The sequence below is a fragment of the Neomonachus schauinslandi genome, chromosome 9 (assembly GCF_002201575.2).
Source record: "Neomonachus schauinslandi chromosome 9, ASM220157v2, whole genome shotgun sequence".
In the NCBI taxonomy this organism is placed as follows: domain Eukaryota; kingdom Metazoa; phylum Chordata; class Mammalia; order Carnivora; family Phocidae; genus Neomonachus; species Neomonachus schauinslandi.
Genome location: NC_058411.1, coordinates 85,297,540 through 85,310,570, shown reverse-complemented (window position 1 = coordinate 85,310,570; position 13,031 = coordinate 85,297,540). Strand labels below are relative to the sequence as shown.

Below are 13,031 nucleotides of genomic sequence, written 5' to 3'. Positions count from 1 at the left end.
GAGCACAGAGCCTGATATGGGGCTCAATCCCAGGACCCTGGGATCATGACCCTAGCCAAAGGCAGATGCCCAATCGACTGAGCCACTCAGGCGCCCCCATCAGGGTTTATTCTAAGTAATATCCTTGGTTTGAATACACAGGACAGTCTCTCTCACACACACAAACACACGCATAAACCATAGGTGAGTTCTCCTAGGAAAACCTGCTCTTTATGCAGTTGTGGGAGGAACAGAGAGCAGCAATGTTATCCTACTTCTGACATCTCTCTGCCTTGTAGTTTTGTTTCAAGAGAATTCACTTAACATGTTCCATTGAGGCTGCTGCATGGTGATTTCTGATGGCAGATTTAGGGTTGCATGCTGGCTTTGCCTTGAGTAAGCTCTCTGTTCCTCAGTTTCTTCATCTGTAGAAAATAGAATGATACCTATTTGCAGGATTGTTGTAAGGACTAAAATGATACAAGTGAAAGTGTCCTGGACGTGGCAATCATGATGACCAGCATGCTTACAGCCCTTGCTGAGAGAGAACTTGGGCAGCCATGTTTGTTGGTCCACAGTTGATCAAACCATGTGTGGGTACCTGATACCCCAAAATCAGCCAGATCCACAGGCTGATCAGATACTAATGATGCAGTTCAGTGGAGAAAGTTCTGTCTAAACAGTAAGATAACCGCAGGTTGCTCTCTAGAACCTGAAATGGAAAATAAAGAGGGAATCAGGCAATTAGGGACAAAAACTGAAGCTAATAAGATGTTAAGAAGGAAGAGGTGGGGCCAAAAGCAAGTTGTAATTGTGAAAGTAACAAAGGAAACCTTTGTTTAGAAAGGAGTGGAGAGGCCAGCAGAGGGAGCTCTCACACCCTACTAGTCCTTGTGAATTGCAGACCCTACAGGTAGAGACAGACCTTGCAGGTGTGTATTTCTTTACTATGCCAGCAGGAGGGAGAAAGTTTTTCCTCCTCCCCTGGCAACATCCTAGCTGGTGAGACTGTCACAACTTCAACCAATGAAAAGCCACTATACTTTGAACTCCCGGTTTACTCCAGTGGTCTTTTTGTTTATAATGGCCCTTCCAAATTCCCCCTTTCATCTATAAAAAAGGGTTCTTTGTTGTCTGGACTTGCCTATGGTTTTGCTGTAGCTTGCTTTGCGGTAGCTTGCTTCCCGGATTGCAGTTCTCTGCTATTCCCAAGTAAACCCATTTTTGCTGGTAAAATAACTGCAGTTTTATTTTTAAAGCTAATATAATTCTTGAGTAGGGCTAAGTTAATGAGGAAACAGAAACTATGAGTATGCAAAAGTAGCAAGGTCATCCTAGCCACAGCAATCAGGCAACAAAAAGAAATAAAAGGCATCCAAATCGGCGAAGAAGTCAAACTCTCACTCTTTGCAGATGATATGATACTTTATGTGGAAAACCCCAAAGACTCCACCCCAAACCTGCTAGAATGCATACAGGAATTCAGTAAAGTGGCAGGATATAAAATCAATGCACAGAAGTAAGTGGCATTCCTATACACCAACAACAAGACAGAAGAAAGAGAAATTAAGGAGTCGATCCCATTTACAATTGCACCCAAAACCATAAGATACCTAGGAATAAATCTAACCAAAGAGGCAAAGTATCTGTACTCAGAAAACTATAAAATACTCATGAAAGAAATTGAGGAAGACACAAAGAAATGGAAAAACGTTCCATGCTCATGGATTGGAAGAACAAATATTGTGAAGATGTCAATGCTACCTAGAGCAATCTACACATTCAATGCAATCCCCATCAAAATACCATCCACTTTTTTCAAAGAAATGGAACAAATAATCCTAAAATTCATATGGAACCAGAAAAGACCCCGCATAGCCAGAGGAATGTTGAAAAAGAGAAGCAAAGCTGGCGGCATCACAATTCCAGACTTCCAGCTCTATTACAAAGCTGTCATCATCAAGACAGTATGGTACTGGCACAAAAACGGGCACATAGATCAATGGAACACAATAGAGAGCCCATGGACCCTCAACTCTATGGTCAACTAATCTTTGACAAAGCAGGAAAGAATGTCCAATGGAAAAAAGACAGTCTCTTCAACAAATGGTGTGGGGAAAATTGGACAGCCACATGCAGAAGAATGAAACTGGACCATTTCCTTACACCACACACAAAAATAGACTCAAAATGCTTGAAAGACCTCAATGTGAGACAGAAGTCCATCAAAATCCTAGAGGAGAACACAGGCAGCAACCTCTTTGACCTCAGCCGAAGCAACTTCTTCCTAGAAACATCGTCAAAGGCAAGGGAAGCAAGGGCAAAAATGAACTATTGGGACTTCATCAAGATAAAAAGCTTTTGCAAAGCAAAGGAAACAGTCAACAAAACCAAAAGACAACCGACAGAATGGGAGAAGATATTTGCAAATGACATATCAGATAAAGGGCTAGTATCCAAAATCTATAAAGAACTCATCAAACTCAACACCCAAAGAACAAAGAATCCAATCAAGAAATGGGCAGAAGACATGAACAGACATTTTTCCAAAGAAGACATCCAAATGGCCAACAGACACATGAAAAAGTGCTCAATATCGCTCGGCATCAGGGAAATCCAAATCAAAACCTCAATGAGATACCACCTCACACCAGTCAGAATGGCTAAAATTAACAAGTCAGGAAATGACAGATGTTGGCGGGGATGCGGAGAAAGGGGAACCCTCCTACACTGTTGGTGGGAATGCAAGTAGGTGCAGCCACTCTGGAAAACAGTATGGAGGTTCCTCAAAAAGTTGAAAATAGAGCTACCATATGATCCAGCAATTGCACTACTGGGTATTTACCCCAAAGATACAAAAGTAGGGATCTGAAAGGGTACGTGCACCCCGATGTTTATAGCAGCAATGTCCACAATAGCCAAACTGTGGAAAGAGCCAAGATGTCCATCGACAGATGAATGGATAAAGAAGATGTGGTATATATATACAATGGAATATTATGCAGCCATCAAAAGGAATGAGATCTTGACATTTGCAACGAAGTGGATGGAACTGGAGGTATTATGTTGAGCGAAATAAGTCAAACAGAGAAAGACATGTATCATATGACCTCACTGATATGAGGAATTCTTAATCGTAGGAAACAAACTGAGGGTTGCTGGAGTGGGGGGGGGGTGGGAGGGAGGGGGGGACTGGGTAATAGACACTGGGGAGGGTATGTGCTCTGGTAAGCGCTGTGAATTGTGCAAGACTGTTGAATCTCAGATCTGTACCTCTGAAACAAATAATGCAAGATATGTTAAGAAAGAAAAAAAAAGAAGAAGGTAGCAGGAGGGGAAGAATGAAGGGGGGGAAATTGGAGGGGTAGACGAACCATGAGAGACAATGGACTCTGAAAAACAAACTGAGGGTTCTAGAGGGGAGGGGGGTGGGAGGATGGGTTAGCCTGGTGATGGGTATTGAGGAGGGCACATTCTGCATGGAGCACTGGGTGTTATGCACAAACAATGAATCATGGAACACTACATCTAAAACTAATGATGTAATGTATGGGGATTAACATAAGAATAAAAAAATTTTAAAAAAATAAAATAAATTTTAAAAAAAAGTAGCGAGGTCAAGAAAAGCTATAGAATGGATGCTGAGGAAGTCAGAAGTGGGGACCACCCCCCCCGCCCCAGTAAGCAAAGTCTTAGTAGCTGAGTCACATAAATGGCAGAACAGTAGAGTGAAGACCCATTAACTTCTGCCACTGAGATGCCTAGTGCCATCTTGGATTCAGAAGAGTTCCTAATCTTGGATTTCCACAGTTTGCTTATCTTCCTTATTGCCACATGACATCTTCAAATGAAGTCCTATTACTTGAGTTTGCCTATGGATCCTTATTTCTCGCAAGAGTTTAATGAAAACAAAAGACAGAACAAGTGTTAGTTCTGTCTCATTTTTTAAATGGATCTTGAAACAGTGGGGCATAAGGGAGGCAGAAGAATATTACTGGCAAAGGGAATATCAAGAGTCAAGGCTTGAAGCTGAGAGAACATTAAAGATATCAGTGGCTGGGCATAATCTCAGAGCAAAAATCAGAGGGTTGTGATCTCTCACAAAGGGTAAGGGCAGTAGGGTAGAGTAGGATAGTTGGGAACCTAGATGCCCAAGATGGGCAACTTAACTGTGTTATCAGTAGCTGGAGCTCCTCCACTGAGGCTTTGTTATTCTCATACCCTCAGGGCTTTATTTTAATAAAACATATCATTTTTAACATCTTAAAGATCAGCCAACAATTTGTTATAAATCCTCCCAGGCAAAAAGTATATTAACTTGATTAATGATCAAAAACCTAGTTGTTATTATGGAAGACTCTACCAGATCTGTCCCTTATCTTTGCTTTTCAAGAGCTGTTTGTGTCTTCAAGGAAGCTGCTTAAAAGAAACACAGAAAACAAACCAACTCCCTGTCACATATGTCCTGTGGCCTGAGTCAAAAGGAAATGCAGATGGGACAGAACCAGGTTTCCTATCTGTGGGCTGACTCTGCCCAGGCCAGACTGAAGTGATGATGACGGAAGTCCTTGGAGTTTGAATATAGGTCAGGGCTAGTAAATACCACTGGGCCTGGGTCCTGATTCAGTATCAGAATCCACTTCCCTCAGGTGTTTTCCAAATTTTCTAGGCTCTCCAAACCTGAGGAACGGCCTTTAGAACAGTGGTGTCCAATAGAAGTATAATGCAAGCCCTATATCCAATTGAAACTAGTGCAGTAGTCATGTGATAAAAGTAAAAAGACATGGGTGAAATTAATTTTAATAATATATTTTATCTAACCGAGTATATCCAAAATATTATTTTTAACATGCAAGCAATGTAAAAACTATTTTTTTGTCCTGTCTTCAAAATCCAGTGCATTTTTTACACATACGTACATCTTGATTCAGACTGGCCACATTTTGTTTTTTAAGATTTTATTTATTTATTTGTTTGTTTGTTTATTTATGAGAGAGAGAGCATGCGCGTGCACACGAGCAGGGGTGGGGGTGTGGGCAGAGGGAGAGGAGAGAGAGAATCCCAAGCAGACGCCACACTGAGCACAGAGTCTAATGTGGGGCTCGATCCCACGACCCTGAGATCGTGACCTGAGCTGCCTGAGAGGAAATCAAGAGTCGGATGCTTGGGCGCCTGGGTGGCTCCGTTGGTTAAGCGACTGCCTTCGGCTCAGGTCATGATCCTGGAGTCCTGGGATCGAGTCCCGCATCGGGCTACCTGCTCAGCAGGGAGTCTGCTTCTCCCTGTCCCGCTCCCCCCTCTTGTGCTCTTTCTCTCTCTCACTCTCTCTCTCAAATAAATAAAATCTTTAAAAAAACAAAACAAAACAAAACAAAACAACAACAACAAAAAAGAGTCGGATGCTTAACTGACTGAGCCACCCAGGCATGCCCAGACTAGCCACATTCTAAGTGCTCTATAGCTCCATCTGGCTGGTGGGTACATATTAGACAGCACAGGTCTAAGGAATTTGACTTGCTTCCTCCTTCCAACTCTACCTCCCACTCCGGTCAGATGCAGGAATTTGAGGGGTGGGCCAGAAGTTCAGAGGCCTTGTTGTCATGCCAATGCTGAGTCCACTAGAAAAAACAAGGTTGCTCTTCTTCTGAAACATCCTCATCTATTCCAATATGCCTCTTCTTTCCCCTTCTGAAATCAAGGGCTAGTGCTCTCAGAGAATGTGGTCCATGTTATAGCATTTTATTTCATTTTGCCTTACGCTCAGTTGTTATGTTTCAGATTCCCCAACTGGATTACAAAGGCCTCAAGGACATTTGTCCTACTCCTAGTCATCTCTTTTTGCAGCAAGTTTAAGCACCTAGTCATCAGTACATGTTTGTTGAATAAATGAATGAATCCTTACAGGACTGATAAACATGTATTATGGAAGCCTTTGTTTTATCTGACACCCCCTAGGTCCATACAGCCTGTTTCCTCATTAACAGTGAAGCCAATCAGGGCACTGTTGATCCCAGCCTGGAAACTGGGGGAAATACTTGCCTTTGTCTTCCAGGGTCTCATGCCCATGGACTCAGTTCAGCAAATAGTTCCTGAACAACTCCCATGCCCAAGGCATCGTGCTGGGTACTACTGGAGCTGCACAGATGAGTAAGAAATATCCTTGCCCTCCAGTCCCTAACTAGTACGGGGCCTTTGATAGGTATACACAAATAATTATAATTTTAGGTTGAGTAAACTCAGTGCTGTAAGTAGAATAAAGAGGCCTGGTAAGAGAGGGGCAAGAAGAGGGACTCGCAAAAGAGGCTCTGTTCAGACTCATCCTTGAGATGATGCTTGAGGTTAAGACAGGATTTGGACAAGTGGGAATGGAAGGAGGAAACAAACAGCTTTTAAAAATCTGACAAATGAGGAAGAAACACAATACAGAGGAGGTGTGGTGAAGAGACTCCTTAGGACAAGGAAATGAAACAGACTCCAAAGATGAGAGGTGGGTGGAAGAAATCCCAACAGGGTGGCGGAGGAGCAAATCCCATGGGAGGGGTGAGGATTCCAGAGCTGGTAGGCACCTTGTTGAAGAAGACAATGCCAGGAAGAAGGGCTTGCCAAGTGAAGCTGGGAATTCCAAAAGGAAGTGAGATAGGTCTGTGTGACACACTCATGGTGGCAGAGGCAGGGACTGAAGGAATGAAGAGCCCTCTGATCAAGGAAAGTAGACTCTCCTGAAGAATGTTAAACAACCAGGTTGGAGCAGAGCCCCAGAGGGACAGGGAAAGGACAAGAAGAGATCAGATAAGCTGGAAAGAACTTTATGTGACACAGGAGACGTGGGCAATATTCTGTCTAGTCAGGACTGCATGCCCTGGAGATCACAGGAGCGATCAGCACAGGAAATCAGACACCAGCCTGGGAAATCAGCCCCCAGTGCGGGGTTGGAAGGAGAGAGGAGACAGCAATTGACTAGGTTGTAGTGTAAATTACAAGTCGCCAAAACCTTTCCCAATCACGGAGGTCGGGATTCATGCCTGGAAGTGTGTAGGTAGTTCTGTACACATACAAAAGTTGCACCAACAGCAGCGGGACAAATTCCAAGACTGGCTTTGGGGCAGGTGTACAAAAGGAAAACAGAGAGAATCTGATTTAAGGAGAAGACTAATTTACTTTCCATTTTTTAAATTTCAGATGCATCTATTGCCTCTAAGCACTTTTATTTCAGAAAAAAGACAGACCAGACCATGCTCTACCTTTCAGAGCATGCATACAAGGGTGCCTGAAGAACACATGTTTTTGTACTCAGTGACACACACCCAAAGCTGTAAAGGAGACTAATAATGGCTAGTATACATTGAGCATGTGGCAACTGCTAGGCCATGTGCATTATCTCATTTAATCTCCACAACATTACCTATGACAGGGGCGCCTGGGTGGTGCAGTGAATTAGGCGTCTGACTCTTGGTTTCTGCTCATGTTGTGATCTGGGAGTGGGGGTGGGTCGTGAGATTGAGCCCTATGTCGGGCTCTGCACTTAGCAGAGTCCACTTAGGATTCTCTCTTCCTCTCCCTCTGCCCCTCCCTGCCCACCCCCTATCTCTCATATAAATAAATAAATCTTAAAAAAAAATCAATATTACCTATGACATTATGTTACTATCTTCATTTCTCAGATAGGGAAACAGTTTACATGACTTGCTAAGATCATAATGCTAGTAACTTGTGAGGCTGTAGGAAGCTTTTTATATTATAAATTCATTGTTTTCTATAGTTATAGGGCTATTCAGATTTCCTTTTTTTGTATGTTTTAGTAAGATATATTTCCTAGGAATTTAGACAGTTCATTTAAATCTTCAAACTTATTGGCATGAATCTGGTCAAAAACCTTAATTTTTTAGTAATTTAGGATCTGAGGGGTGCCTGGGCGGTTTGGTCGGTTATGCGTCTGCCTTCGGCTCAGGTCATGATCCCAGGGTATACCAACCCTCCCCCCTCTCCCCGCATTGGGCTCCCTCCTCAGCGGGGAGGCTGCTTTTCCCTCTGCCTGCCGCTCCCCCTGCTTATGCTCTCTCTCTGGCTCTCACAAGTGAATAAATAAAATCTTTTAAAAAAAAGTCTTAGAAGAAAACATAGCCTAAATTTTCATGATCTGGGGTTAGGCAAAGACTTCTTAGATACAAAACCAAAAGAAAAATATAAAAACTGGACTTCGTCAAAATTAAAAACTTTGCACTGCAAACAATGTCATCAAGGCAGTGAAAGACAACCCATAGAATGGGAGAAAATATTTATAAATCATATATATGATAAGGGACTTATATCTAGAATATATTTAAAAACTATTATAACTCAATAATAAAAAGACAACCCAAACTAAAAATGGGCAACGTACTTGCATAGATGTTGATTTGCAAATTCAGGAGCTTTGCAGGTGAAATCTGTAACTGGTCCCATACAAAGAGGGCAAGGAAATGCTGAAGAAATAGGCAGACCACTCCAGATTGGTAGGTGAGAGTTTAATTAGTAAGGGCACTTACATACAAGACTTGTCTTGGTCGGTTGCAAGATGAGTAGATATCTGCACCCACCCACCAGAATCTTAAAAATTTATATAGAGGCTTTAACTGAGTTCAGTATATATATCGACCAGGTGGTCTTAACACCATATTGCTCTCTCAAGTCTGCGTCCTTGAAAATGGCTCTCACTGTGGGAAACAGTGGGCAGAACACACATTTCAGGGACATGGGAAGGGATGAGGAGCCTCCACTTGCCCAGGTCCAGGTTGTGGGTCAATCAGTGGTCACATCCTCTCGATGACCTCCTCTGACTATTAGACATTCCTCCAAAGAAGATACAAAAATAGCCAATACGCATGTGAAAAAATGTTCAACATCATTAGCCATAAGGGAAATGCAAATCAAAACCACAATGAGATACAACTTCACACCCACTAGGATGGGTATATTAAAAAAAAAAACAAAACATAATTACAAGTGTTGGTGAGGATGTGGACAAATTGGAACCCTCATACATTGCTGGTGGATAAATGGTGCAGCCACTTTGGAAAGCAGTTTGGCAGTCTTCAAAATGTTGAACATAGTTACCATGCGATCCAGCAAGTCCATTTTTTTGGGGGGGGGGAGAAAATCACTTTATTCTAATTAATTCACAAATGAGAACATCACAAAAGGTGATATAAGGAGGCACACAAACATCTGCCCAACCCCAAATTCAAACCATCTCAATGAACTTCTATACAGTAAGAACAACATTTTTCATTCCAATTCTGAAGAAAGCTGTATTTAATGATGAAGGAGAAGCTTACTGGTGGTTTTACACCTTACATATTCACCTTCAATTATATTTTTATGCTAAATTAACTTGGTTATGAGAGATGATTTTCCATATCTTCAATTTGAACTTCTTGATTAGGCTAATCCATTTGCAAATCTGCACTGTTTCAGCACCTCGCTGAAACCTTCACAAAGCTTGAGGTCACCCTGGTTCTGGGCGCACTCCAGAAACTGTTTCATCTCATAGTGGCATGGGCCAAACTGCTGCTGCTGCTGTGCGGCCTGGGTTCCCTGAGGCTCCTGGTAAGTGATGTCAGGCCTCGAAGGCTCAGCATTGCCTCCTCCACTGAAGCCCCCGGTGATGGCATGACCTACTGTGTGCCCGACAGCAGAGCCCACAGCCACGCCAGCTGCAGTGGTCGCCATTTGGGCCATGAGACCTGGCTGCCGGGGCGCAGCAGCAGGTGAGCCGACAGCAGCTGGTGGAGCCGCTGCCGGAGGCTGAGCTGCCGGAGGCTGAGCTGCCGGAGGCTGAGCTGCCGGAGGCTGAGCTGCCGGAGGCTGAGCTGCCGGCGCTGGTCTAGGCACCGCTCTCATCTGAGGTGGCCGGCTGGCCGGAGGGGCCATGCGGGAGGTGCGGCTCCGGCTTCCACGCGGCATGGCGACTTGCAGAGCAGCTCGGCCCCAGCAAGTCCATTTTTATATACCAAAGAGAAACAGAAACAGACACTCACAGAAAAACTTGTACAGGAAATGTTCATAGCACCATTATTCACAATAGCCAAAAAGTAGAAACAACTTAAGTGTCCATCAATTGATGAATAAATAAAATGTAGTATCATCCAAACAATGGAATATTACTTGGCAATAAAAAGAAATGAAGTACTGGGTGCCTGGGTGGCTCAGTTGGTTAAGCAACTGCCTTCGGCTCAGGTCATGATCTTGGAGTCCCAGGATCGAGTCCCGCATCGGGCTCCCTGCTCAGCGGGGAGTCTGCTTCTCCCTCTGCCCTCCCCTCTCTTGTGCTCTCTCTCTCTCATTCTCTCCCTCAAATAAATAAAATCTTAAAAAAAAAAAAAACCTATAAAAAAAAAAGAAATGAAATACTGATACATGATACAACATGGATGAGCTCTGAATATGTTATGCTAAGTGAAAGAAGCCTGTCACCAAAGAGCATGTTATATGATTCCATACATATAAAATGTACAGAATGGGCAAATCTATGGAGACAGAAAGTAGATGAGTAGTTGTCTAGGGCTGGGAGTGGGGGTGAGGGGGCATGGGCAGTGACTACTAGTGGGTAAGGGGTTTCTTTTTGGGGTGGTAAAAATGTTCTAAATCAGATTGTGGTGGTAGTTACACAATTATGTTGTGGATACTAAAAACCATTGAATTATACCTATTAAATGGGTGAATTGTATGGTATGTGATTATATCTTAATAAAGCTGTTAAAAAGAAAAAAAATGGCTATTCCATTAAATTGATGCAATATGATTTAAGGTGGGCACCTGGGTGGCTCAGACAGTAATGTGTCTGCCTTCGGCTCAGGTCATGATCCCAGGGTCCTGGGATTGAGCATCTCGTTGGGCTCCCTTCTCAGCAAGGAGTCTGCTTCTTCCTCTCCGTCTGCCCCTCCCCTTGCTTGTGCTCTCTCTTGAACTCTCTCTCATGAATAAATAAAATCTTTTATAAATAAATAAACATGATTTAAGGTGCCATTCTATTCATTCATTATTAAACAGATTATTTTTAGTTTTTCACATTGCTTAGTGTAACCAAATACTCCATTTGAAAGAACAGTTTTTTACTAAAACTACTATAAATCATTATAATAGATATGTGATGTCCCTAAGGTCACCTACATATTTTCAACATCACAAATCTGTCAATACTTTACAGGTGTAAAGCATTAGTATCTTCCACACAGTTCTCTCCCATACAATAAGGTCAGTGGCCTGTCCTTAAGCCTCACTTAAGATTACTTTAGCAGTAAGAGACATGAAAATATAGTGCCTTAAACAAAACAGAAGTTTATTTCACTGTCACATAAAAGTCTAGAGGTAGGCAATCCAGGGCTGAGATGGCAGATATCTCTCCAGTGACCACAGGATCCCAGGCTCCTGCTATAGGCCCCAGGCTCAGTCTACTGCTCTGTCAACCATAGGGTCTAGTTCTTGCTATTATGGTTCAAATGATAGCTATCACATCCAAGCAACAAGATGAAAGAAACAGAAAGAATAGCAGTGGAAGGAAAGGGGACAAAGTGTATGTGCCAAAGGTCTTTAAGAAAAGTTCCCAGATGCCCTTTCTGCTCTGCAATGATTGACCAAAACTTTGGGACATAGCCATACTTAACTTCAAGTGAGACTGAGAATATGGTCTTTATCCCAGGTAGCATGTGTCCAGGTAGAAATTAGGGGTTCTATCATCATGAAAGAAAGGGAAACACACATTCAGAAAAAAACTAGCAGACTTTGCCAATAACTCATAACTTATCTAATGTCACAAAACCCTACCAAAAGCTAGAGAAAAGTAATCTGGTCACAAAGGATGAAAGAAATAAGATGAACTAAGAACTATACACTAAATTAAGCAGTATGAGGAATGACTATGCCTAATAGTGAAAAGCATCAGAGGAGATATGTTTGCAAAAGGGTAGAGAAATAACCAAAAGTTCTAAAGTGGGGAGAGCATTTTTATAAGATGGGAGCCAGAGGCAATATCCGTCAGACATACTAGGCAAATAAAAAGAAGTTGTTTAAATGAGCAATAAGTAAAATCATACTTTCTTTCACTTCCCATTAAGACCATCAATTTTTAACAGAACACTTTATCTTTGCCTATTTTATTTGTTCATATGTTTCTAATTCCTGAAAGGCTTACGTTATCAACTGATTTTTCTGCTTCTGGTAGTATTTCAAGGATATGCATTGCACCTGGCCTTTTCTATACTCCTAAAGATATAATTACCTTTGTTTGGAAATCACTGTGGTTGTAGTTTTTTATTTACTATATTAACACTATCAGAAAAATACTTGAACATTTCCAAGAGATCCCAATGTACACAACTTAATGTAAATTTACTTAATCCTTTTAATAATTAATTTAAGATCCACAGACAGACTTGGTTTCTATGTAAGAAACAATTTTCTTTTTTTTAAAGATTTTATTTATTTATTTGAGAGAGAGAGAATGAGAGACAGAGAGCACGAGAGGGAAGAGGGTCAGAGGGAGAAGCAGACCCCCTGCTGAGCAGGGAGCCCGATGCGGGACTCGATCCCGGGACTCCAGGATCATGACCTGAGCCGAAGGCAGTCGCTTAACCAACTGAGCCACCCAGGCGCCCCTATGTAAGAAACAATTTAATGTGACTGAGATAAAGTGTTCAGGAGAGATAATATTTAATATGTTTCAGGAAAAGGTCATTAACATTTAGTTGTTTTTTTTTTTTTATAGTTTACAAGTTCAGAAGAGTTTAATCACAAATACAAATATAAATAAGGGAAAGTTACCATAAGGGGAAAATAGACCTTTCAAATGATGATGCTGAGATTACTGTAATAATGTTGTATTATGAAATTTGAGTCATGGGAGAAAGGCCAGGGCCCAAATATACCCAAATGATCCAAACACTTTTATTTATTTATTTATTTATTTTTTAAAGATTTTGTTTATTTATTTGACAGAGAGAGAGATAGCGAGAGCAGGAACACAAGCAGGGGGAGTGGGAGAATGAGAAGCAGGCTTCCCGCGGAGCAGGGAGCCC

General features: G+C 42.1%; 1 protein-coding gene across 2 annotated transcripts; it reads right to left on the bottom strand.

Moving 5' to 3' along the window:
* Nucleotides 1-9,106: 9,106 nt before the first annotated feature.
* On the bottom strand, nucleotides 9,107-9,938 carry LOC110585356 (coiled-coil-helix-coiled-coil-helix domain-containing protein 2). 2 transcript variants are annotated; one of them, XM_044918189.1, is made up of 2 exons: nucleotides 9,838-9,938; nucleotides 9,107-9,777 (listed from the first exon to the last, which is right to left on the bottom strand). In XM_044918189.1, exons 1-2 carry the CDS (start codon nucleotides 9,919-9,921, stop codon nucleotides 9,397-9,399), a joined length of 465 nt encoding a protein of 154 aa, XP_044774124.1. In that variant the 5' UTR covers nucleotides 9,922-9,938; the 3' UTR covers nucleotides 9,107-9,396. The 2 variants fall into 2 exon arrangements, with proteins under 2 accessions (XP_044774124.1, XP_044774125.1); XM_044918190.1 differs by having other exon boundaries at nucleotides 9,850-9,921.
* Between the last annotated feature and the right edge of the window lie 3,093 nt (nucleotides 9,939-13,031).

Bases quoted from the DNA above. Each gene is read 5' to 3' on its own strand.
- LOC110585356 (XM_044918189.1), bottom strand. From the start codon at position 9,921: ATGCCGCGTGGAAGCCGGAGCCGCACCTCCCGCATGGCCCCTCCGGCC. The intron at 9,778-9,837 runs GCGCCGGCAGCT...CCGGCAGCTCAG, and splicing joins TGAGAGCGGTGCCTAGACCA to CCTCCGGCAGCTCAGCCTCC.